This window comes from Mytilus trossulus, chromosome 11, assembly GCF_036588685.1.
Source record: "Mytilus trossulus isolate FHL-02 chromosome 11, PNRI_Mtr1.1.1.hap1, whole genome shotgun sequence".
In the NCBI taxonomy this organism is placed as follows: Eukaryota; Metazoa; Mollusca; class Bivalvia; order Mytilida; family Mytilidae; genus Mytilus; species Mytilus trossulus.
In genome coordinates, this window is record NC_086383.1 from 71,130,761 (window position 1) to 71,156,967 (window position 26,207).

The 26,207-nt window shown below is 35.8% G+C and overlaps 7 protein-coding genes across 7 annotated transcripts; all 7 read right to left on the bottom strand.

The window, feature by feature from the left end:
• Nucleotides 1–2,278: 2,278 nt before the first annotated feature.
• LOC134691621 (histone H1-delta-like) lies at nt 2,279–2,978 on the bottom strand. The gene has a single exon (XM_063552188.1). It carries the CDS (start codon nt 2,976–2,978, stop codon nt 2,403–2,405), a length of 576 nt encoding a protein of 191 aa, XP_063408258.1. The 3' UTR covers nt 2,279–2,402.
• Nucleotides 2,979–5,804: 2,826 nt separating this feature from the next.
• On the bottom strand, nt 5,805–6,504 carry LOC134691617 (histone H1-delta-like). The gene has a single exon (XM_063552184.1). The coding sequence runs from the start codon at nt 6,502–6,504 to the stop codon at nt 5,929–5,931; it is 576 nt and encodes a 191-aa protein (XP_063408254.1). The 3' UTR covers nt 5,805–5,928.
• A 2,825-nt stretch (nt 6,505–9,329) lies between these two features.
• LOC134691619 (histone H1-delta-like) lies at nt 9,330–10,029 on the bottom strand. Its single transcript, XM_063552186.1, has one exon. The coding sequence runs from the start codon at nt 10,027–10,029 to the stop codon at nt 9,454–9,456; it is 576 nt and encodes a 191-aa protein (XP_063408256.1). The 3' UTR covers nt 9,330–9,453.
• Nucleotides 10,030–12,855: 2,826 nt separating this feature from the next.
• On the bottom strand, nt 12,856–13,555 carry LOC134691620 (histone H1-delta-like). Its single transcript, XM_063552187.1, has one exon. It carries the CDS (start codon nt 13,553–13,555, stop codon nt 12,980–12,982), a length of 576 nt encoding a protein of 191 aa, XP_063408257.1. The 3' UTR covers nt 12,856–12,979.
• Nucleotides 13,556–16,381: 2,826 nt separating this feature from the next.
• LOC134691618 (histone H1-delta-like) lies at nt 16,382–17,081 on the bottom strand. The gene has a single exon (XM_063552185.1). The coding sequence runs from the start codon at nt 17,079–17,081 to the stop codon at nt 16,506–16,508; it is 576 nt and encodes a 191-aa protein (XP_063408255.1). The 3' UTR covers nt 16,382–16,505.
• Nucleotides 17,082–18,943: 1,862 nt separating this feature from the next.
• Nucleotides 18,944–20,607, bottom strand: LOC134690281 (histone H1-delta-like). Its single transcript, XM_063550258.1, has 2 exons — nt 20,146–20,607; nt 18,944–18,955 (listed from the first exon to the last, which is right to left on the bottom strand). The coding sequence occupies exons 1-2, from the start codon at nt 20,605–20,607 to the stop codon at nt 18,944–18,946; spliced, it is 474 nt and encodes a 157-aa protein (XP_063406328.1).
• A 1,862-nt stretch (nt 20,608–22,469) lies between these two features.
• On the bottom strand, nt 22,470–24,133 carry LOC134690283 (histone H1-delta-like). Its single transcript, XM_063550259.1, has 2 exons — nt 23,672–24,133; nt 22,470–22,481 (listed from the first exon to the last, which is right to left on the bottom strand). Exons 1-2 carry the CDS (start codon nt 24,131–24,133, stop codon nt 22,470–22,472), a joined length of 474 nt encoding a protein of 157 aa, XP_063406329.1.
• Between the last annotated feature and the right edge of the window lie 2,074 nt (nt 24,134–26,207).

Here is a 26,207-nt window from a genome sequence, read left to right on the forward strand (position 1 = left end):
TTGCAGATTTTTACTAAAACTTCAAATAACATTTTTATTCAACCCGAGCGAAATTTCGCAAACATTCAAGATTCGAATGAACAAACCCAATATCTAGAATACGAATTTGAACATCTTTTTATTTAATTTAGCGTTGGGAACTTTTCAGAGAGCGACTTTGTTTTCAGTGGATCTCAGGCACTGAACAACTGTTCTGTATGATGCACATTCGCTTTTATTTCCATTTTCATGTACAATTTGCGCACTTTCAAGTCAAAAACTCGAATATGTCTTATAGAATATACCATATTTTTCAACAAAATATATTTAATTAATTTTATTATCAATAACCGATGATCAGAGCTCAAAGTGGCCTGGCCGCCTGAAAGTTTCGATACAAACAAAAACAAAAACAAAACACGAAGATTTTTGTAGTTTTATAATTCGAAAGTGGTACATATCATTTGTATCTTAATGGACAATTACAAAAGTTCATTTATTTCCCCTCAAAAAGGGGAATGTGTGTCACAGTGAAGACTCTAGCTATACATATGCATTATACCTATATAAGCTATGCAAGTGAACCCAGAACCGGTAACGGGTGAAGCAGCATCCCGTGACACGGACGATTAAAAAGAGACGGAAGGACAAAAACACATCAGTGTGAACCATTGGACTTTGGGCAAAACATTTTCCCACTGTATTGAACTAAACCGCCAGCCCCTCCCCCTTTTTCCAAAAAAACAAAATCCGGAGAAAAAAGGGGGGATATATAATAGGGTTCTCTTTTGAAGACATATTAGCATAGCGTTTAATGGATGTTAGTACAAGATGTAATATGCTGTGTGTGTGGTTTTCTTCTTCATTAAGGCCAAATAAAAAAAAGAATATGTGTGCTTCCTACTCCCTATCTACCTTATATTTTAAGCTTAGTCATAGCATACCTTAAAGATTTTTTTTTTTTTTATCATTTTCCAATAAGCACAGATTTTCTCAGTCTCCCATGTACGTATATACTAGTAGGCTATGTTTGTGTGTGTCGTTAAGGTGCTGTCATTTCAATATGAAAATAAGGAAGGAGATGTGGTATGATTGCCAATGAGACAACTATCCACCATAGTTCAAATGAAGTGGATGTAAGCAATTATAGACAACTGTATAGATGATCTTCAAAAATGAGAGAAAAAAACCTATACCGTGAACCTACAATTCACGCGATACCTGTTATCAGAGAAATAACTTTTTCTTACTTTTGTACCACTGTCCGTCCATCCATCCTTGTTTTTGTTCATCACAGTAGTCACATGTGACGTCACTGTATTGTTTCGGGTTGATTCACCTCGCGTGCTGTCGACAGATTAAAAAGACATAGCAAAGATACAGTCAAGTCGTCACACACTAAATAACAGAGAGAAAAAAGAAGAGAAAAATCACAGGACAACCATTTGAAAGAAACATAGAAACAAGTAGGTGCATTTATTTTATACACGAGTAAAACAAAGGTGAAATTCGAAAGGTAGAGAATAGTGAAATTTGCATAATAAATCGCAGGTAATAAAATGACAAAATAATTGCAGAACTGTTAAATGTTGAACAAAAACCTCCGTACTTTAGAGTTTCCTTCTAAATTTTAATACACAATATTATTGTAGTAATTTTGACAAATAATAAATAAAAAAATAAATATATAACAGACAAACGTCACTGCATTCATTTGCTACTAATCTGATTTTGACGATACGTTATACATCTTTTGTATTGTGTACATTTTAACAGTTTATTTATATAGTACTGAAAAAAAGTACTGAGTTTAATTTCAGAGTTACCTCCCCATTGACTAGTTGATATGAAATAGTGAGCCAACCTTTGACTTTGCATACGTGTAGAAAAAGTCCAACTAAAAATGTCAGTCAAGTTGAACACGAAGAAGAAGAGAGAAATGGAAAAACTCATATAATGACAAAAATGATTTTTCGGTTGAAGGTTAGCTGTGTGATTTTGACCCCCTTCCCCCTAAAAAAAGAGCACAATAAAACCCTAGCATGACTTCCTATTTTCGTAGATTGTCATTCTAACGAAAACTGATTAGAAAAAGTTTTATTCAGTTCTAACAAGTGCGTGAAAATACACTGATATAACTTTAATGGTGCCTAACTACACAAAAAATATCCAAAACAACAGCTGCATATTTAGGTGTTAGAAATAGTATAGTCATAAGGAGTGAAATAAAACAAACAATGGAAATAATTTGACCAAAAAAATATTTCAGAGACCAGTGCAAAGTTCAGAGAAAGTAGGGCTCAGCTAGATTTAGTTTGATAACTAATGTACAACAATTGTAGATTCTTTTTGAATAAATTGGGTAGCCCTTAAAAGGGCTTTTGGTGGCTGAATAGCCTCTGCAGACTGAAGTCTGGAACAGTTTACTTCTTCTTTGGTGTCTTCTTGGCTTTTGGTTTGGCTGCCTTCTTTTTGGCTGGTGACTTGGCTGCTGGCTTCTTTGGCTTGGCTGCTTTCTTTGCTGCTGGTTTTTTTGCTTTTGGTTTGGCCGCCTTTTTCTCTCCAGCTGGTTTCTTTGCTGCTGGCTTCTTTTTCTTGGGTGTGGTCTTTGCCTTCTTAGGCTTGGCGGCCTTAGGTTTGGCTGCTTTTTTTGCCTTTGCTGGCTTCTTTTTAACCACTTTAGCCTCTCCAATTCTGAAAGAGCCGGATGCTCCAGTTCCCTTGGACTGCTTCAAACTGTTGTTCTTAACTCCGGCTCTGAGTGCAAGTTTTAAATGAGCATTTACTGACTTGGCATCTTTTCCGACGTTGAAGTTGGCCATGATGTACTTCAGAATTGCTTGCCTTGAGGAACCTCCACGTTCTTTCAAAGCGGCGATGGCTTTTCCAATCATCTCGCTGTATTTAGGATGTGCGGAAGGCTTCTTTGGCTTGGCTGCTGCCTTTTTCTTTGGTGATTTAGCTGGTGCTACTGCTGGTGCTGCTGTTGCGTCTGCCATTTTGAATGATTCAAAATATTATCCTTTACGAAGTTTATACTACGAATAACGATTTGAAAATAACGCCATTCCAGGCCTCGTTTATTTATAACAGACGAACGCGGACCTCGACGAAGACACCCTTAAAAATAACTTGTAAAATCCATTACGCGATCTCGGTAAAATGATTATGTGCTTCTTCGAAGACTTTTATGATAATTTATAGTATAATTCTATCAAAAACATTCACATATAGCATACCAAATTGCTCAACAGTCATTAATCTTGCATGTTAGATAAACTGTGTATTTTTCGATGTACACAGTAAAAAGATATTAATAGTTAAAGTAGAACCGACTGAATTGTCTTCGCAGGTATGTTGACAGAAAATTTACGAGTTTTTCTCATTACACAAATATTCTATCGTCGTAAAATTGTACAGCGGAAGAAAAATCATTTCTCTCTAGGTTTCTTTCCGTTTTTATTCACTGGAAGCATGTTCCTCCTCGTAATAAGTTTGTTTCCAGCTAGAGGGAAACACACAAAAAGTTCACGCGCCATTGTTTAATTGCAGATTTTTACTAAAACTTCAAATAACATTTTTATTCAACCCGAGCGAAATTTCGCAAACATTCAAGATTCGAATGAACAAACCCAATATCTAGAATACGAATTTGAAACATCTTTTTATTTAATTTAGCGTTGGGAACTTTTCAGAGAGCGACTTTGTTTTCAGTGGATCTCAGGCACTGAACAACTGTTCTGTATGATGCACATTCGCTTTTATTTCCATTTTCATGTACAATTTGCGCACTTTCAAGTCAAAAACTCGAATATGTCTTATAGAATATACCATATTTTTCAACAAAATATATTTAATTAATTTTATTATCAATAACCGATGATCAGAGCTCAAAGTGGCCTGGCCGCCTGAAAGTTTCGATACAAACAAAAACAAAAACAAAACACGAAGATTTTTGTAGTTTTATAATTCGAAAGTGGTACATATCATTTGTATCTTAATGGACAATTACAAAAGTTCATTTATTTCCCCTCAAAAAGGGGAATGTGTGTCACAGTGAAGACTCTAGCTATACATATGCATTATACCTATATAAGCTATGCAAGTGAACCCAGAACCGGTAACGGGTGAAGCAGCATCCCGTGACACGGACGATTAAAAAGAGACGGAAGGACAAAAACACATCAGTGTGAACCATTGGACTTTGGGCAAAACATTTTCCCACTGTATTGAACTAAACCGCCAGCCCCTCCCCCTTTTTCCAAAAAAACAAAATCCGGAGAAAAAAGGGGGGATATATAATAGGGTTCTCTTTTGAAGACATATTAGCATAGCGTTTAATGGATGTTAGTACAAGATGTAATATGCTGTGTGTGTGGTTTTCTTCTTCATTAAGGCCAAATAAAAAAAAGAATATGTGTGCTTCCTACTCCCTATCTACCTTATATTTTAAGCTTAGTCATAGCATACCTTAAAGATTTTTTTTTTTTTTATCATTTTCCAATAAGCACAGATTTTCTCAGTCTCCCATGTACGTATATACTAGTAGGCTATGTTTGTGTGTGTCGTTAAGGTGCTGTCATTTCAATATGAAAATAAGGAAGGAGATGTGGTATGATTGCCAATGAGACAACTATCCACCATAGTTCAAATGAAGTGGATGTAAGCAATTATAGACAACTGTATAGATGATCTTCAAAAATGAGAGAAAAAAACCTATACCGTGAACCTACAATTCACGCGATACCTGTTATCAGAGAAATAACTTTTTCTTACTTTTGTACCACTGTCCGTCCATCCATCCTTGTTTTTGTTCATCACAGTAGTCACATGTGACGTCACTGTATTGTTTCGGGTTGATTCACCTCGCGTGCTGTCGACAGATTAAAAAGACATAGCAAAGATACAGTCAAGTCGTCACACACTAAATAACAGAGAGAAAAAAGAAGAGAAAAATCACAGGACAACCATTTGAAAGAAACATAGAAACAAGTAGGTGCATTTATTTTATACACGAGTAAAACAAAGGTGAAATTCGAAAGGTAGAGAATAGTGAAATTTGCATAATAAATCGCAGGTAATAAAATGACAAAATAATTGCAGAACTGTTAAATGTTGAACAAAAACCTCCGTACTTTAGAGTTTCCTTCTAAATTTTAATACACAATATTATTGTAGTAATTTTGACAAATAATAAATAAAAAAATAAATATATAACAGACAAACGTCACTGCATTCATTTGCTACTAATCTGATTTTGACGATACGTTATACATCTTTTGTATTGTGTACATTTTAACAGTTTATTTATATAGTACTGAAAAAAAGTACTGAGTTTAATTTCAGAGTTACCTCCCCATTGACTAGTTGATATGAAATAGTGAGCCAACCTTTGACTTTGCATACGTGTAGAAAAAGTCCAACTAAAAATGTCAGTCAAGTTGAACACGAAGAAGAAGAGAGAAATGGAAAAACTCATATAATGACAAAAATGATTTTTCGGTTGAAGGTTAGCTGTGTGATTTTGACCCCCTTCCCCCTAAAAAAAGAGCACAATAAAACCCTAGCATGACTTCCTATTTTCGTAGATTGTCATTCTAACGAAAACTGATTAGAAAAAGTTTTATTCAGTTCTAACAAGTGCGTGAAAATACACTGATATAACTTTAATGGTGCCTAACTACACAAAAAATATCCAAAACAACAGCTGCATATTTAGGTGTTAGAAATAGTATAGTCATAAGGAGTGAAATAAAACAAACAATGGAAATAATTTGACCAAAAAAATATTTCAGAGACCAGTGCAAAGTTCAGAGAAAGTAGGGCTCAGCTAGATTTAGTTTGATAACTAATGTACAACAATTGTAGATTCTTTTTGAATAAATTGGGTAGCCCTTAAAAGGGCTTTTGGTGGCTGAATAGCCTCTGCAGACTGAAGTCTGGAACAGTTTACTTCTTCTTTGGTGTCTTCTTGGCTTTTGGTTTGGCTGCCTTCTTTTTGGCTGGTGACTTGGCTGCTGGCTTCTTTGGCTTGGCTGCTTTCTTTGCTGCTGGTTTTTTTGCTTTTGGTTTGGCCGCCTTTTTCTCTCCAGCTGGTTTCTTTGCTGCTGGCTTCTTTTTCTTGGGTGTGGTCTTTGCCTTCTTAGGCTTGGCGGCCTTAGGTTTGGCTGCTTTTTTTGCCTTTGCTGGCTTCTTTTTAACCACTTTAGCCTCTCCAATTCTGAAAGAGCCGGATGCTCCAGTTCCCTTGGACTGCTTCAAACTGTTGTTCTTAACTCCGGCTCTGAGTGCAAGTTTTAAATGAGCATTTACTGACTTGGCATCTTTTCCGACGTTGAAGTTGGCCATGATGTACTTCAGAATTGCTTGCCTTGAGGAACCTCCACGTTCTTTCAAAGCGGCGATGGCTTTTCCAATCATCTCGCTGTATTTAGGATGTGCGGAAGGCTTCTTTGGCTTGGCTGCTGCCTTTTTCTTTGGTGATTTAGCTGGTGCTACTGCTGGTGCTGCTGTTGCGTCTGCCATTTTGAATGATTCAAAATATTATCCTTTACGAAGTTTATACTACGAATAACGATTTGAAAATAACGCCATTCCAGGCCTCGTTTATTTATAACAGACGAACGCGGACCTCGACGAAGACACCCTTAAAAATAACTTGTAAAATCCATTACGCGATCTCGGTAAAATGATTATGTGCTTCTTCGAAGACTTTTATGATAATTTATAGTATAATTCTATCAAAAACATTCACATATAGCATACCAAATTGCTCAACAGTCATTAATCTTGCATGTTAGATAAACTGTGTATTTTTCGATGTACACAGTAAAAAGATATTAATAGTTAAAGTAGAACCGACTGAATTGTCTTCGCAGGTATGTTGACAGAAAATTTACGAGTTTTTCTCATTACACAAATATTCTATCGTCGTAAAATTGTACAGCGGAAGAAAAATCATTTCTCTCTAGGTTTCTTTCCGTTTTTATTCACTGGAAGCATGTTCCTCCTCGTAATAAGTTTGTTTCCAGCTAGAGGGAAACACACAAAAAGTTCACGCGCCATTGTTTAATTGCAGATTTTTACTAAAACTTCAAATAACATTTTTATTCAACCCGAGCGAAATTTCGCAAACATTCAAGATTCGAATGAACAAACCCAATATCTAGAATACGAATTTGAAACATCTTTTTATTTAATTTAGCGTTGGGAACTTTTCAGAGAGCGACTTTGTTTTCAGTGGATCTCAGGCACTGAACAACTGTTCTGTATGATGCACATTCGCTTTTATTTCCATTTTCATGTACAATTTGCGCACTTTCAAGTCAAAAACTCGAATATGTCTTATAGAATATACCATATTTTTCAACAAAATATATTTAATTAATTTTATTATCAATAACCGATGATCAGAGCTCAAAGTGGCCTGGCCGCCTGAAAGTTTCGATACAAACAAAAACAAAAACAAAACACGAAGATTTTTGTAGTTTTATAATTCGAAAGTGGTACATATCATTTGTATCTTAATGGACAATTACAAAAGTTCATTTATTTCCCCTCAAAAAGGGGAATGTGTGTCACAGTGAAGACTCTAGCTATACATATGCATTATACCTATATAAGCTATGCAAGTGAACCCAGAACCGGTAACGGGTGAAGCAGCATCCCGTGACACGGACGATTAAAAAGAGACGGAAGGACAAAAACACATCAGTGTGAACCATTGGACTTTGGGCAAAACATTTTCCCACTGTATTGAACTAAACCGCCAGCCCCTCCCCCTTTTTCCAAAAAAACAAAATCCGGAGAAAAAAGGGGGGATATATAATAGGGTTCTCTTTTGAAGACATATTAGCATAGCGTTTAATGGATGTTAGTACAAGATGTAATATGCTGTGTGTGTGGTTTTCTTCTTCATTAAGGCCAAATAAAAAAAAGAATATGTGTGCTTCCTACTCCCTATCTACCTTATATTTTAAGCTTAGTCATAGCATACCTTAAAGATTTTTTTTTTTTTATCATTTTCCAATAAGCACAGATTTTCTCAGTCTCCCATGTACGTATATACTAGTAGGCTATGTTTGTGTGTGTCGTTAAGGTGCTGTCATTTCAATATGAAAATAAGGAAGGAGATGTGGTATGATTGCCAATGAGACAACTATCCACCATAGTTCAAATGAAGTGGATGTAAGCAATTATAGACAACTGTATAGATGATCTTCAAAAATGAGAGAAAAAAACCTATACCGTGAACCTACAATTCACGCGATACCTGTTATCAGAGAAATAACTTTTTCTTACTTTTGTACCACTGTCCGTCCATCCATCCTTGTTTTTGTTCATCACAGTAGTCACATGTGACGTCACTGTATTGTTTCGGGTTGATTCACCTCGCGTGCTGTCGACAGATTAAAAAGACATAGCAAAGATACAGTCAAGTCGTCACACACTAAATAACAGAGAGAAAAAAGAAGAGAAAAATCACAGGACAACCATTTGAAAGAAACATAGAAACAAGTAGGTGCATTTATTTTATACACGAGTAAAACAAAGGTGAAATTCGAAAGGTAGAGAATAGTGAAATTTGCATAATAAATCGCAGGTAATAAAATGACAAAATAATTGCAGAACTGTTAAATGTTGAACAAAAACCTCCGTACTTTAGAGTTTCCTTCTAAATTTTAATACACAATATTATTGTAGTAATTTTGACAAATAATAAATAAAAAAATAAATATATAACAGACAAACGTCACTGCATTCATTTGCTACTAATCTGATTTTGACGATACGTTATACATCTTTTGTATTGTGTACATTTTAACAGTTTATTTATATAGTACTGAAAAAAAGTACTGAGTTTAATTTCAGAGTTACCTCCCCATTGACTAGTTGATATGAAATAGTGAGCCAACCTTTGACTTTGCATACGTGTAGAAAAAGTCCAACTAAAAATGTCAGTCAAGTTGAACACGAAGAAGAAGAGAGAAATGGAAAAACTCATATAATGACAAAAATGATTTTTCGGTTGAAGGTTAGCTGTGTGATTTTGACCCCCTTCCCCCTAAAAAAAGAGCACAATAAAACCCTAGCATGACTTCCTATTTTCGTAGATTGTCATTCTAACGAAAACTGATTAGAAAAAGTTTTATTCAGTTCTAACAAGTGCGTGAAAATACACTGATATAACTTTAATGGTGCCTAACTACACAAAAAATATCCAAAACAACAGCTGCATATTTAGGTGTTAGAAATAGTATAGTCATAAGGAGTGAAATAAAACAAACAATGGAAATAATTTGACCAAAAAAATATTTCAGAGACCAGTGCAAAGTTCAGAGAAAGTAGGGCTCAGCTAGATTTAGTTTGATAACTAATGTACAACAATTGTAGATTCTTTTTGAATAAATTGGGTAGCCCTTAAAAGGGCTTTTGGTGGCTGAATAGCCTCTGCAGACTGAAGTCTGGAACAGTTTACTTCTTCTTTGGTGTCTTCTTGGCTTTTGGTTTGGCTGCCTTCTTTTTGGCTGGTGACTTGGCTGCTGGCTTCTTTGGCTTGGCTGCTTTCTTTGCTGCTGGTTTTTTTGCTTTTGGTTTGGCCGCCTTTTTCTCTCCAGCTGGTTTCTTTGCTGCTGGCTTCTTTTTCTTGGGTGTGGTCTTTGCCTTCTTAGGCTTGGCGGCCTTAGGTTTGGCTGCTTTTTTTGCCTTTGCTGGCTTCTTTTTAACCACTTTAGCCTCTCCAATTCTGAAAGAGCCGGATGCTCCAGTTCCCTTGGACTGCTTCAAACTGTTGTTCTTAACTCCGGCTCTGAGTGCAAGTTTTAAATGAGCATTTACTGACTTGGCATCTTTTCCGACGTTGAAGTTGGCCATGATGTACTTCAGAATTGCTTGCCTTGAGGAACCTCCACGTTCTTTCAAAGCGGCGATGGCTTTTCCAATCATCTCGCTGTATTTAGGATGTGCGGAAGGCTTCTTTGGCTTGGCTGCTGCCTTTTTCTTTGGTGATTTAGCTGGTGCTACTGCTGGTGCTGCTGTTGCGTCTGCCATTTTGAATGATTCAAAATATTATCCTTTACGAAGTTTATACTACGAATAACGATTTGAAAATAACGCCATTCCAGGCCTCGTTTATTTATAACAGACGAACGCGGACCTCGACGAAGACACCCTTAAAAATAACTTGTAAAATCCATTACGCGATCTCGGTAAAATGATTATGTGCTTCTTCGAAGACTTTTATGATAATTTATAGTATAATTCTATCAAAAACATTCACATATAGCATACCAAATTGCTCAACAGTCATTAATCTTGCATGTTAGATAAACTGTGTATTTTTCGATGTACACAGTAAAAAGATATTAATAGTTAAAGTAGAACCGACTGAATTGTCTTCGCAGGTATGTTGACAGAAAATTTACGAGTTTTTCTCATTACACAAATATTCTATCGTCGTAAAATTGTACAGCGGAAGAAAAATCATTTCTCTCTAGGTTTCTTTCCGTTTTTATTCACTGGAAGCATGTTCCTCCTCGTAATAAGTTTGTTTCCAGCTAGAGGGAAACACACAAAAAGTTCACGCGCCATTGTTTAATTGCAGATTTTTACTAAAACTTCAAATAACATTTTTATTCAACCCGAGCGAAATTTCGCAAACATTCAAGATTCGAATGAACAAACCCAATATCTAGAATACGAATTTGAAACATCTTTTTATTTAATTTAGCGTTGGGAACTTTTCAGAGAGCGACTTTGTTTTCAGTGGATCTCAGGCACTGAACAACTGTTCTGTATGATGCACATTCGCTTTTATTTCCATTTTCATGTACAATTTGCGAACTTTCAAGTCAAAAACTCGAATATGTCTTATAGAATATACCATATTTTTCAACAAAATATATTTAATTAATTTTATTATCAATAACCGATGATCAGAGCTCAAAGTGGCCTGGCCGCCTGAAAGTTTCGATACAAACAAAAACAAAAACAAAACACGAAGATTTTTGTAGTTTTATAATTCGAAAGTGGTACATATCATTTGTATCTTAATGGACAATTACAAAAGTTCATTTATTTCCCCTCAAAAAGGGGAATGTGTGTCACAGTGAAGACTCTAGCTATACATATGCATTATACCTATATAAGCTATGCAAGTGAACCCAGAACCGGTAACGGGTGAAGCAGCATCCCGTGACACGGACGATTAAAAAGAGACGGAAGGACAAAAACACATCAGTGTGAACCATTGGACTTTGGGCAAAACATTTTCCCACTGTATTGAACTAAACCGCCAGCCCCTCCCCCTTTTTCCAAAAAAACAAAATCCGGAGAAAAAAGGGGGGATATATAATAGGGTTCTCTTTTGAAGACATATTAGCATAGCGTTTAATGGATGTTAGTACAAGATGTAATATGCTGTGTGTGTGGTTTTCTTCTTCATTAAGGCCAAATAAAAAAAAGAATATGTGTGCTTCCTACTCCCTATCTACCTTATATTTTAAGCTTAGTCATAGCATACCTTAAAGATTTTTTTTTTTTTTATCATTTTCCAATAAGCACAGATTTTCTCAGTCTCCCATGTACGTATATACTAGTAGGCTATGTTTGTGTGTGTCGTTAAGGTGCTGTCATTTCAATATGAAAATAAGGAAGGAGATGTGGTATGATTGCCAATGAGACAACTATCCACCATAGTTCAAATGAAGTGGATGTAAGCAATTATAGACAACTGTATAGATGATCTTCAAAAATGAGAGAAAAAAACCTATACCGTGAACCTACAATTCACGCGATACCTGTTATCAGAGAAATAACTTTTTCTTACTTTTGTACCACTGTCCGTCCATCCATCCTTGTTTTTGTTCATCACAGTAGTCACATGTGACGTCACTGTATTGTTTCGGGTTGATTCACCTCGCGTGCTGTCGACAGATTAAAAAGACATAGCAAAGATACAGTCAAGTCGTCACACACTAAATAACAGAGAGAAAAAAGAAGAGAAAAATCACAGGACAACCATTTGAAAGAAACATAGAAACAAGTAGGTGCATTTATTTTATACACGAGTAAAACAAAGGTGAAATTCGAAAGGTAGAGAATAGTGAAATTTGCATAATAAATCGCAGGTAATAAAATGACAAAATAATTGCAGAACTGTTAAATGTTGAACAAAAACCTCCGTACTTTAGAGTTTCCTTCTAAATTTTAATACACAATATTATTGTAGTAATTTTGACAAATAATAAATAAAAAAATAAATATATAACAGACAAACGTCACTGCATTCATTTGCTACTAATCTGATTTTGACGATACGTTATACATCTTTTGTATTGTGTACATTTTAACAGTTTATTTATATAGTACTGAAAAAAAGTACTGAGTTTAATTTCAGAGTTACCTCCCCATTGACTAGTTGATATGAAATAGTGAGCCAACCTTTGACTTTGCATACGTGTAGAAAAAGTCCAACTAAAAATGTCAGTCAAGTTGAACACGAAGAAGAAGAGAGAAATGGAAAAACTCATATAATGACAAAAATGATTTTTCGGTTGAAGGTTAGCTGTGTGATTTTGACCCCCTTCCCCCTAAAAAAAGAGCACAATAAAACCCTAGCATGACTTCCTATTTTCGTAGATTGTCATTCTAACGAAAACTGATTAGAAAAAGTTTTATTCAGTTCTAACAAGTGCGTGAAAATACACTGATATAACTTTAATGGTGCCTAACTACACAAAAAATATCCAAAACAACAGCTGCATATTTAGGTGTTAGAAATAGTATAGTCATAAGGAGTGAAATAAAACAAACAATGGAAATAATTTGACCAAAAAAATATTTCAGAGACCAGTGCAAAGTTCAGAGAAAGTAGGGCTCAGCTAGATTTAGTTTGATAACTAATGTACAACAATTGTAGATTCTTTTTGAATAAATTGGGTAGCCCTTAAAAGGGCTTTTGGTGGCTGAATAGCCTCTGCAGACTGAAGTCTGGAACAGTTTACTTCTTCTTTGGTGTCTTCTTGGCTTTTGGTTTGGCTGCCTTCTTTTTGGCTGGTGACTTGGCTGCTGGCTTCTTTGGCTTGGCTGCTTTCTTTGCTGCTGGTTTTTTTGCTTTTGGTTTGGCCGCCTTTTTCTCTCCAGCTGGTTTCTTTGCTGCTGGCTTCTTTTTCTTGGGTGTGGTCTTTGCCTTCTTAGGCTTGGCGGCCTTAGGTTTGGCTGCTTTTTTTGCCTTTGCTGGCTTCTTTTTAACCACTTTAGCCTCTCCAATTCTGAAAGAGCCGGATGCTCCAGTTCCCTTGGACTGCTTCAAACTGTTGTTCTTAACTCCGGCTCTGAGTGCAAGTTTTAAATGAGCATTTACTGACTTGGCATCTTTTCCGACGTTGAAGTTGGCCATGATGTACTTCAGAATTGCTTGCCTTGAGGAACCTCCACGTTCTTTCAAAGCGGCGATGGCTTTTCCAATCATCTCGCTGTATTTAGGATGTGCGGAAGGCTTCTTTGGCTTGGCTGCTGCCTTTTTCTTTGGTGATTTAGCTGGTGCTACTGCTGGTGCTGCTGTTGCGTCTGCCATTTTGAATGATTCAAAATATTATCCTTTACGAAGTTTATACTACGAATAACGATTTGAAAATAACGCCATTCCAGGCCTCGTTTATTTATAACAGACGAACGCGGACCTCGACGAAGACACCCTTAAAAATAACTTGTAAAATCCATTACGCGATCTCGGTAAAATGATTATGTGCTTCTTCGAAGACTTTTATGATAATTTATAGTATAATTCTATCAAAAACATTCACATATAGCATACCAAATTGCTCAACAGTCATTAATCTTGCATGTTAGATAAACTGTGTATTTTTCGATGTACACAGTAAAAAGATATTAATAGTTAAAGTAGAACCGACTGAATTGTCTTCGCAGGTATGTTGACAGAAAATTTACGAGTTTTTCTCATTACACAAATATTCTATCGTCGTAAAATTGTACAGCGGAAGAAAAATCATTTCTCTCTAGGTTTCTTTCCGTTTTTATTCACTGGAAGCATGTTCCTCCTCGTAATAAGTTTGTTTCCAGCTAGAGGGAAACACACAAAAAGTTCACGCGCCATTGTTTAATTGCAGATTTTTACTAAAACTTCAAATAACATTTTTATTCAACCCGAGCGAAATTTCGCAAACATTCAAGATTCGAATGAACAAACCCAATATCTAGAATACGAATTTGAAACATCTTTTTATTTAATTTAGCGTTGGGAACTTTTCAGAGAGCGACTTTGTTTTCAGTGGATCTCAGGCACTGAACAACTGTTCTGTATGATGCACATTCGCTTTTATTTCCATTTTCATGTACAATTTGCGCACTTTCAAGTCAAAAACTCGAATATGTCTTATAGAATATACCATATTTTTCAACAAAATATATTTAATTAATTTTATTATCAATAACCGATGATCAGAGCTCAAAGTGGCCTGGCCGCCTGAAAGTTTCGATACAAACAAAAACAAAAACAAAACACGAAGATTTTTGTAGTTTTATAATTCGAAAGTGGTACATATCATTTGTATCTTAATGGACAATTACAAAAGTTCATTTATTTCCCCTCAAAAAGGGGAATGTGTGTCACAGTGAAGACTCTAGCTATACATATGCATTATACCTATATAAGCTATGCAAGTGAACCCAGAACCGGTAACGGGTGAAGCAGCATCCCGTGACACGGACGATTAAAAAGAGACGGAAGGACAAAAACACATCAGTGTGAACCATTGGACTTTGGGCAAAACATTTTCCCACTGTATTGAACTAAACCGCCAGCCCCTCCCCCTTTTTCCAAAAAAACAAAATCCGGAGAAAAAAGGGGGGATATATAATAGGGTTCTCTTTTGAAGACATATTAGCATAGCGTTTAATGGATGTTAGTACAAGATGTAATATGCTGTGTGTGTGGTTTTCTTCTTCATTAAGGCCAAATAAAAAAAAGAATATGTGTGCTTCCTACTCCCTATCTACCTTATATTTTAAGCTTAGTCATAGCATACCTTAAAGATTTTTTTTTTTTTTATCATTTTCCAATAAGCACAGATTTTCTCAGTCTCCCATGTACGTATATACTAGTAGGCTATGTTTGTGTGTGTCGTTAAGGTGCTGTCATTTCAATATGAAAATAAGGAAGGAGATGTGGTATGATTGCCAATGAGACAACTATCCACCATAGTTCAAATGAAGTGGATGTAAGCAATTATAGACAACTGTATAGATGATCTTCAAAAATGAGAGAAAAAAACCTATACCGTGAACCTACAATTCACGCGATACCTGTTATCAGAGAAATAACTTTTTCTTACTTTTGTACCACTGTCCGTCCATCCATCCTTGTTTTTGTTCATCACAGTAGTCACATGTGACGTCACTGTATTGTTTCGGGTTGATTCACCTCGCGTGCTGTCGACAGATTAAAAAGACATAGCAAAGATACAGTCAAGTCGTCACACACTAAATAACAGAGAGAAAAAAGAAGAGAAAAATCACAGGACAACCATTTGAAAGAAACATAGAAACAAGTAGGTGCATTTATTTTATACACGAGTAAAACAAAGGTGAAATTCGAAAGGTAGAGAATAGTGAAATTTGCATAATAAATCGCAGGTAATAAAATGACAAAATAATTGCAGAACTGTTAAATGTTGAACAAAAACCTCCGTACTTTAGAGTTTCCTTCTAAATTTTAATACACAATATTATTGTAGTAATTTTGACAAATAATAAATAAAAAAATAAATATATAACAGACAAACGTCACTGCATTCATTTGCTACTAATCTGATTTTGACGATACGTTATACATCTTTTGTATTGTGTACATTTTAACAGTTTATTTATATAGTACTGAAAAAAAGTACTGAGTTTAATTTCAGAGTTACCTCCCCATTGACTAGTTGATATGAAATAGTGAGCCAACCTTTGACTTTGCATACGTGTAGAAAAAGTCCAACTAAAAATGTCAGTCAAGTTGAACACGAAGAAGAAGAGAGAAATGGAAAAACTCATATAATGACAAAAATGATTTTTCGGTTGAAGGTTAGCTGTGTGATTTTGACCCCCTTCCCCCTAAAAAAAGAGCACAATAAAACCCTAGCATGACTTCCTATTTTCGTAGATTGTCATTCTAACGAAAACTGATTAGAAAAAGTTTTATTCAGTTCTAACAAGTGCGTGAAAATACACTGATATAACTTTAATGGTGCCTAACTACACAAAAAATATCCAAAACAACAGCTGCATATTTAGGTGTTAGAAATAGTATAGTCATAAGGAGTGAAATAAAACAAACAATGGAAATAATTTGACCAAAAAAATATTTCAGAGACCAGTGCAAAGTTCAGAGAAAGTAGGGCTCAGCTAGATTTAGTTTGATAACTAATGTACAACAATTGTAGATTCTTTTTGAATAAATTGGGTAGCCCTTAAAAGGGCTTTTGGTGGCTGAATAGCCTCTGCAGACTGAAGTCTGGAACAGTTTACTTCTTCTTTGGTGTCTTCTTGGCTTTTGGTTTGGCTGCCTTCTTTTTGGCTGGTGACTTGGCTGCTGGCTTCTTTGGCTTGGCTGCTTTCTTTGCTGCTGGTTTTTTTGCTTTTGGTTTGGCCGCCTTTTTCTCTCCAGCTGGTTTCTTTGCTGCTGGCTTCTTTTTCTTGGGTGTGGTCTTTGCCTTCTTAGGCTTGGCGGCCTTAGGTTTGGCTGCTTTTTTTGCCTTTGCTGGCTTCTTTTTAACCACTTTAGCCTCTCCAATTCTGAAAGAGCCGGATGCTCCAGTTCCCTTGGACTGCTTCAAACTGTTGTTCTTAACTCCGGCTCTGAGTGCAAGTTTTAAATGAGCATTTACTGACTTGGCATCTTTTCCGACGTTGAAGTTGGCCATGATGTACTTCAGAATTGCTTGCCTTGAGGAACCTCCACGTTCTTTCAAAGCGGCGATGGCTTTTCCAATCATCTCGCTGTATTTAGGATGTGCGGAAGGCTTCTTTGGCTTGGCTGCTGCCTTTTTCTTTGGTGATTTAGCTGGTGCTACTGCTGGTGCTGCTGTTGCGTCTGCCATTTTGAATGATTCAAAATATTATCCTTTACGAAGTTTATACTACGAATAACGATTTGAAAATAACGCCATTCCAGGCCTCGTTTATTTATAACAGACGAACGCGGACCTCGACGAAGACACCCTTAAAAATAACTTGTAAAATCCATTACGCGATCTCGGTAAAATGATTATGTGCTTCTTCGAAGACTTTTATGATAATTTATAGTATAATTCTATCAAAAACATTCACATATAGCATACCAAATTGCTCAACAGTCATTAATCTTGCATGTTAGATAAACTGTGTATTTTTCGATGTACACAGTAAAAAGATATTAATAGTTAAAGTAGAACCGACTGAATTGTCTTCGCAGGTATGTTGACAGAAAATTTACGAGTTTTTCTCATTACACAAATATTCTATCGTCGTAAAATTGTACAGCGGAAGAAAAATCATTTCTCTCTAGGTTTCTTTCCGTTTTTATTCACTGGAAGCATGTTCCTCCTCGTAATAAGTTTGTTTCCAGCTAGAGGGAAACACACAAAAAGTTCACGCGCCATTGTTTAATTGCAGATTTTTACTAAAACTTCAAATAACATTTTTATTCAACCCGAGCGAAATTTCGCAAACATTCAAGATTCGAATGAACAAACCCAATATCTAGAATACGAATTTGAAACATCTTTTTATTTAATTTAGCGTTGGGAACTTTTCAGAGAGCGACTTTGTTTTCAGTGGATCTCAGGCACTGAACAACTGTTCTGTATGATGCACATTCGCTTTTATTTCCATTTTCATGTACAATTTGCGCACTTTCAAGTCAAAAACTCGAATATGTCTTATAGAATATACCATATTTTTCAACAAAATATATTTAATTAATTTTATTATCAATAACCGATGATCAGAGCTCAAAGTGGCCTGGCCGCCTGAAAGTTTCGATACAAACAAAAACAAAAACAAAACACGAAGATTTTTGTAGTTTTATAATTCGAAAGTGGTACATATCATTTGTATCTTAATGGACAATTACAAAAGTTCATTTATTTCCCCTCAAAAAGGGGAATGTGTGTCACAGTGAAGACTCTAGCTATACATATGCATTATACCTATATAAGCTATGCAAGTGAACCCAGAACCGGTAACGGGTGAAGCAGCATCCCGTGACACGGACGATTAAAAAGAGACGGAAGGACAAAAACACATCAGTGTGAACCATTGGACTTTGGGCAAAACATTTTCCCACTGTATTGAACTAAACCGCCAGCCCCTCCCCCTTTTTCCAAAAAAACAAAATCCGGAGAAAAAAGGGGGGATATATAATAGGGTTCTCTTTTGAAGACATATTAGCATAGCGTTTAATGGATGTTAGTACAAGATGTAATATGCTGTGTGTGTGGTTTTCTTCTTCATTAAGGCCAAATAAAAAAAAGAATATGTGTGCTTCCTACTCCCTATCTACCTTATATTTTAAGCTTAGTCATAGCATACCTTAAAGATTTTTTTTTTTTTTATCATTTTCCAATAAGCACAGATTTTCTCAGTCTCCCATGTACGTATATACTAGTAGGCTATGTTTGTGTGTGTCGTTAAGGTGCTGTCATTTCAATATGAAAATAAGGAAGGAGATGTGGTATGATTGCCAATGAGACAACTATCCACCATAGTTCAAATGAAGTGGATGTAAGCAATTATAGACAACTGTATAGATGATCTTCAAAAATGAGAGAAAAAAACCTATACCGTGAACCTACAATTCACGCGATACCTGTTATCAGAGAAATAACTTTTTCTTACTTTTGTACCACTGTCCGTCCATCCATCCTTGTTTTTGTTCATCACAGTAGTCACATGTGACGTCACTGTATTGTTTCGGGTTGATTCACCTCGCGTGCTGTCGACAGATTAAAAAGACATAGCAAAGATACAGTCAAGTCGTCACACACTAAATAACAGAGAGAAAAAAGAAGAGAAAAATCACAGGACAACCATTTGAAAGAAACATAGAAACAAGTAGGTGCATTTATTTTATACACGAGTAAAACAAAGGTGAAATTCGAAAGGTAGAGAATAGTGAAATTTGCATAATAAATCGCAGGTAATAAAATGACAAAATAATTGCAGAACTGTTAAATGTTGAACAAAAACCTCCGTACTTTAGAGTTTCCTTCTAAATTTTAATACACAATATTATTGTAGTAATTTTGACAAATAATAAATAAAAAAATAAATATATAACAGACAAACGTCACTGCATTCATTTGCTACTAATCTGATTTTGACGATACGTTATACATCTTTTGTATTGTGTACATTTTAACAGTTTATTTATATAGTACTGAAAAAAAGTACTGAGTTTAATTTCAGAGTTACCTCCCCATTGACTAGTTGATATGAAATAGTGAGCCAACCTTTGACTTTGCATACGTGTAGAAAAAGTCCAACTAAAAATGTCAGTCAAGTTGAACACGAAGAAGAAGAGAGAAATGGAAAAACTCATATAATGACAAAAATGATTTTTCGGTTGAAGGTTAGCTGTGTGATTTTGACCCCCTTCCCCCTAAAAAAAGAGCACAATAAAACCCTAGCATGACTTCCTATTTTCGTAGATTGTCATTCTAACGAAAACTGATTAGAAAAAGTTTTATTCAGTTCTAACAAGTGCGTGAAAATACACTGATATAACTTTAATGGTGCCTAACTACACAAAAAATATCCAAAACAACAGCTGCATATTTAGGTGTTAGAAATAGTATAGTCATAAGGAGTGAAATAAAACAAACAATGGAAATAATTTGACCAAAAAAATATTTCAGAGACCAGTGCAAAGTTCAGAGAAAGTAGGGCTCAGCTAGATTTAGTTTGATAACTAATGTACAACAATTGTAGATTCTTTTTGAATAAATTGGGTAGCCCTTAAAAGGGCTTTTGGTGGCTGAATAGCCTCTGCAGACTGAAGTCTGGAACAGTTTACTTCTTCTTTGGTGTCTTCTTGGCTTTTGGTTTGGCTGCCTTCTTTTTGGCTGGTGACTTGGCTGCTGGCTTCTTTGGCTTGGCTGCTTTCTTTGCTGCTGGTTTTTTTGCTTTTGGTTTGGCCGCCTTTTTCTCTCCAGCTGGTTTCTTTGCTGCTGGCTTCTTTTTCTTGGGTGTGGTCTTTGCCTTCTTAGGCTTGGCGGCCTTAGGTTTGGCTGCTTTTTTTGCCTTTGCTGGCTTCTTTTTAACCACTTTAGCCTCTCCAATTCTGAAAGAGCCGGATGCTCCAGTTCCCTTGGACTGCTTCAAACTGTTGTTCTTAACTCCGGCTCTGAGTGCAAGTTTTAAATGAGCATTTACTGACTTGGCATCTTTTCCGACGTTGAAGTTGGCCATGATGTACTTCAGAATTGCTTGCCTTGAGGAACCTCCACGTTCTTTCAAAGCGGCGATGGCTTTTCCAATCATCTCGCTGTATTTAGGATGTGCGGAAGGCTTCTTTGGCTTGGCTGCTGCCTTTTTCTTTGGTGATTTAGCTGGTGCTACTGCTGGTGCTGCTGTTGCGTCTGCCATTTTGAATGATTCAAAATATTATCCTTTACGAAGTTTATACTACGAATAACGATTTGAAAATAACGCCATTCCAGGCCTCGTTTATTTATAACAGACGAACGCGGACCTCGACGAAGACACCCTTAAAAATAACTTGTAAAATCCATTACGCGATCTCGGTAAAATGATTATGTGCTTCTTCGAAGACTTTTATGATAATTTATAGTATAATTCTATCAAAAACATTCACATATAGCATACCAAATTGCTCAACAGTCATTAATCTTGCATGTTAGATAAACTGTGTATTTTTCGATGTACACAGTAAAAAGATATTAATAGTTAAAGTAGAACCGACTGAATTGTCTTCGCAGGTATGTTGACAGAAAATTTACGAGTTTTTCTCATTACACAAATATTCTATCGTCGTAAAATTGTACAGCGGAAGAAAAATCATTTCTCTCTAGGTTTCTTTCCGTTTTTATTCACTGGAAGCATGTTCCTCCTCGTAATAAGTTTGTTTCCAGCTAGAGGGAAACACACAAAAAGTTCACGCGCCATTGTTTAATTGCAGATTTTTACTAAAACTTCAAATAACATTTTTATTCAACCCGAGCGAAATTTCGCAAACATTCAAGATTCGAATGAACAAACCCAATATCTAGAATACGAATTTGAAACATCTTTTTATTTAATTTAGCGTTGGGAACTTTTCAGAGAGCGACTTTGTTTTCAGTGGATCTCAGGCACTGAACAACTGTTCTGTATGATGCACATTCGCTTTTATTTCCATTTTCATGTACAATTTGCGCACTTTCAAGTCAAAAACTCGAATATGTCTTATAGAATATACCATATTTTTCAACAAAATATATTTAATTAATTTTATTATCAATAACCGATGATCAGAGCTCAAAGTGGCCTGGCCGCCTGAAAGTTTCGATACAAACAAAAACAAAAACAAAACACGAAGATTTTTGTAGTTTTATAATTCGAAAGTGGTACATATCATTTGTATCTTAATGGACAATTACAAAAGTTCATTTATTTCCCCTCAAAAAGGGGAATGTGTGTCACAGTGAAGACTCTAGCTATACATATGCATTATACCTATATAAGCTATGCAAGTGAACCCAGAACCGGTAACGGGTGAAGCAGCATCCCGTGACACGGACGATTAAAAAGAGACGGAAGGACAAAAACACATCAGTGTGAACCATTGGACTTTGGGCAAAACATTTTCCCACTGTATTGAACTAAACCGCCAGCCCCTCCCCCTTTTTCCAAAAAAACAAAATCCGGAGAAAAAAGGGGGGATATATAATAGGGTTCTCTTTTGAAGACATATTAGCATAGCGTTTAATGGATGTTAGTACAAGATGTAATATGCTGTGTGTGTGGTTTTCTTCTTCATTAAGGCCAAATAAAAAAAAGAATATGTGTGCTTCCTACTCCCTATCTACCTTATATTTTAAGCTTAGTCATAGCATACCTTAAAGATTTTTTTTTTTTTTATCATTTTCCAATAAGCACAGATTTTCTCAGTCTCCCATGTACGTATATACTAGTAGGCTATGTTTGTGTGTGTCGTTAAGGTGCTGTCATTTCAATATGAAAATAAGGAAGGAGATGTGGTATGATTGCCAATGAGACAACTATCCACCATAGTTCAAATGAAGTGGATGTAAGCAATTATAGACAACTGTATAGATGATCTTCAAAAATGAGAGAAAAAAACCTATACCGTGAACCTACAATTCACGCGATACCTGTTATCAGAGAAATAACTTTTTCTTACTTTTGTACCACTGTCCGTCCATCCATCCTTGTTTTTGTTCATCACAGTAGTCACATGTGACGTCACTGTATTGTTTCGGGTTGATTCACCTCGCGTGCTGTCGACAGATTAAAAAGACATAGCAAAGATACAGTCAAGTCGTCACACACTAAATAACAGAGAGAAAAAAGAAGAGAAAAATCACAGGACAACCATTTGAAAGAAACATAGAAACAAGTAGGTGCATTTATTTTATACACGAGTAAAACAAAGGTGAAATTCGAAAGGTAGAGAATAGTGAAATTTGCATAATAAATCGCAGGTAATAAAATGACAAAATAATTGCAGAACTGTTAAATGTTGAACAAAAACCTCCGTACTTTAGAGTTTCCTTCTAAATTTTAATACACAATATTATTGTAGTAATTTTGACAAATAATAAATAAAAAAATAAATATATAACAGACAAACGTCACTGCATTCATTTGCTACTAATCTGATTTTGACGATACGTTATACATCTTTTGTATTGTGTACATTTTAACAGTTTATTTATATAGTACTGAAAAAAAGTACTGAGTTTAATTTCAGAGTTACCTCCCCATTGACTAGTTGATATGAAATAGTGAGCCAACCTTTGACTTTGCATACGTGTAGAAAAAGTCCAACTAAAAATGTCAGTCAAGTTGAACACGAAGAAGAAGAGAGAAATGGAAAAACTCATATAATGACAAAAATGATTTTTCGGTTGAAGGTTAGCTGTGTGATTTTGACCCCCTTCCCCCTAAAAAAAGAGCACAATAAAACCCTAGCATGACTTCCTATTTTCGTAGATTGTCATTCTAACGAAAACTGATTAGAAAAAGTTTTATTCAGTTCTAACAAGTGCGTGAAAATACACTGATATAACTTTAATGGTGCCTAACTACACAAAAAATATCCAAAACAACAGCTGCATATTTAGGTGTTAGAAATAGTATAGTCATAAGGAGTGAAATAAAACAAACAATGGAAATAATTTGACCAAAAAAATATTTCAGAGACCAGTGCAAAGTTCAGAGAAAGTAGGGCTCAGCTAGATTTAGTTTGATAACTAATGTACAACAATTGTAGATTCTTTTTGAATAAATTGGGTAGCCCTTAAAAGGGCTTTTGGTGGCTGAATAGCCTCTGCAGACTGAAGTCTGGAACAGTTTACTTCTTCTTTGGTGTCTTCTTGGCTTTTGGTTTGGCTGCCTTCTTTTTGGCTGGTGACTTGGCTGCTGGCTTCTTTGGCTTGGCTGCTTTCTTTGCTGCTGGTTTTTTTGCTTTTGGTTTGGCCGCCTTTTTCTCTCCAGCTGGTTTCTTTGCTGCTGGCTTCTTTTTCTTGGGTGTGGTCTTTGCCTTCTTAGGCTTGGCGGCCTTAGGTTTGGCTGCTTTTTTTGCCTTTGCTGGCTTCTTTTTAACCACTTTAGCCTCTCCAATTCTGAAAGAGCCGGATGCTCCAGTTCCCTTGGACTGCTTCAAACTGTTGTTCTTAACTCCGGCTCTGAGTGCAAGTTTTAAATGAGCATTTACTGACTTGGCATCTTTTCCGACGTTGAAGTTGGCCATGATGTACTTCAGAATTGCTTGCCTTGAGGAACCTCCACGTTCTTTCAAAGCGGCGATGGCTTTTCCAATCATCTCGCTGTATTTAGGATGTGCGGAAGGCTTCTTTGGCTTGGCTGCTGCCTTTTTCTTTGGTGATTTAGCTGGTGCTACTGCTGGTGCTGCTGTTGCGTCTGCCATTTTGAATGATTCAAAATATTATCCTTTACGAAGTTTATACTACGAATAACGATTTGAAAATAACGCCATTCCAGGCCTCGTTTATTTATAACAGACGAACGCGGACCTCGACGAAGACACCCTTAAAAATAACTTGTAAAATCCATTACGCGATCTCGGTAAAATGATTATGTGCTTCTTCGAAGACTTTTATGATAATTTATAGTATAATTCTATCAAAAACATTCACATATAGCATACCAAATTGCTCAACAGTCATTAATCTTGCATGTTAGATAAACTGTGTATTTTTCGATGTACACAGTAAAAAGATATTAATAGTTAAAGTAGAACCGACTGAATTGTCTTCGCAGGTATGTTGACAGAAAATTTACGAGTTTTTCTCATTACACAAATATTCTATCGTCGTAAAATTGTACAGCGGAAGAAAAATCATTTCTCTCTAGGTTTCTTTCCGTTTTTATTCACTGGAAGCATGTTCCTCCTCGTAATAAGTTTGTTTCCAGCTAGAGGGAAACACACAAAAAGTTCACGCGCCATTGTTTAATTGCAGATTTTTACTAAAACTTCAAATAACATTTTTATTCAACCCGAGCGAAATTTCGCAAACATTCAAGATTCGAATGAACAAACCCAATATCTAGAATACGAATTTGAAACATCTTTTTATTTAATTTAGCGTTGGGAACTTTTCAGAGAGCGACTTTGTTTTCAGTGGATCTCAGGCACTGAACAACTGTTCTGTATGATGCACATTCGCTTTTATTTCCATTTTCATGTACAATTTGCGCACTTTCAAGTCAAAAACTCGAATATGTCTTATAGAATATACCATATTTTTCAACAAAATATATTTAATTAATTTTATTATCAATAACCGATGATCAGAGCTCAAAGTGGCCTGGCCGCCTGAAAGTTTCGATACAAACAAAAACAAAAACAAAACACGAAGATTTTTGTAGTTTTATAATTCGAAAGTGGTACATATCATTTGTATCTTAATGGACAATTACAAAAGTTCATTTATTTCCCCTCAAAAAGGGGAATGTGTGTCACAGTGAAGACTCTAGCTATACATATGCATTATACCTATATAAGCTATGCAAGTGAACCCAGAACCGGTAACGGGTGAAGCAGCATCCCGTGACACGGACGATTAAAAAGAGACGGAAGGACAAAAACACATCAGTGTGAACCATTGGACTTTGGGCAAAACATTTTCCCACTGTATTGAACTAAACCGCCAGCCCCTCCCCCTTTTTCCAAAAAAACAAAATCCGGAGAAAAAAGGGGGGATATATAATAGGGTTCTCTTTTGAAGACATATTAGCATAGCGTTTAATGGATGTTAGTACAAGATGTAATATGCTGTGTGTGTGGTTTTCTTCTTCATTAAGGCCAAATAAAAAAAAGAATATGTGTGCTTCCTACTCCCTATCTACCTTATATTTTAAGCTTAGTCATAGCATACCTTAAAGATTTTTTTTTTTTTTATCATTTTCCAATAAGCACAGATTTTCTCAGTCTCCCATGTACGTATATACTAGTAGGCTATGTTTGTGTGTGTCGTTAAGGTGCTGTCATTTCAATATGAAAATAAGGAAGGAGATGTGGTATGATTGCCAATGAGACAACTATCCACCATAGTTCAAATGAAGTGGATGTAAGCAATTATAGACAACTGTATAGATGATCTTCAAAAATGAGAGAAAAAAACCTATACCGTGAACCTACAATTCACGCGATACCTGTTATCAGAGAAATAACTTTTTCTTACTTTTGTACCACTGTCCGTCCATCCATCCTTGTTTTTGTTCATCACAGTAGTCACATGTGACGTCACTGTATTGTTTCGGGTTGATTCACCTCGCGTGCTGTCGACAGATTAAAAAGACATAGCAAAGATACAGTCAAGTCGTCACACACTAAATAACAGAGAGAAAAAAGAAGAGAAAAATCACAGGACAACCATTTGAAAGAAACATAGAAACAAGTAGGTGCATTTATTTTATACACGAGTAAAACAAAGGTGAAATTCGAAAGGTAGAGAATAGTGAAATTTGCATAATAAATC

Coding starts and splice junctions, on each gene's coding strand:
- LOC134691621 (XM_063552188.1), bottom strand. CDS start 2,978: ATGGCAGACGCAACAGCAGCACCAGCAGTAGCACCAGCTAAATCACCA.
- LOC134691617 (XM_063552184.1), bottom strand. CDS start 6,504: ATGGCAGACGCAACAGCAGCACCAGCAGTAGCACCAGCTAAATCACCA.
- LOC134691619 (XM_063552186.1), bottom strand. CDS start 10,029: ATGGCAGACGCAACAGCAGCACCAGCAGTAGCACCAGCTAAATCACCA.
- LOC134691620 (XM_063552187.1), bottom strand. CDS start 13,555: ATGGCAGACGCAACAGCAGCACCAGCAGTAGCACCAGCTAAATCACCA.
- LOC134691618 (XM_063552185.1), bottom strand. CDS start 17,081: ATGGCAGACGCAACAGCAGCACCAGCAGTAGCACCAGCTAAATCACCA.
- LOC134690281 (XM_063550258.1), bottom strand. CDS start 20,607: ATGGCAGACGCAACAGCAGCACCAGCAGTAGCACCAGCTAAATCACCA.
- LOC134690283 (XM_063550259.1), bottom strand. CDS start 24,133: ATGGCAGACGCAACAGCAGCACCAGCAGTAGCACCAGCTAAATCACCA.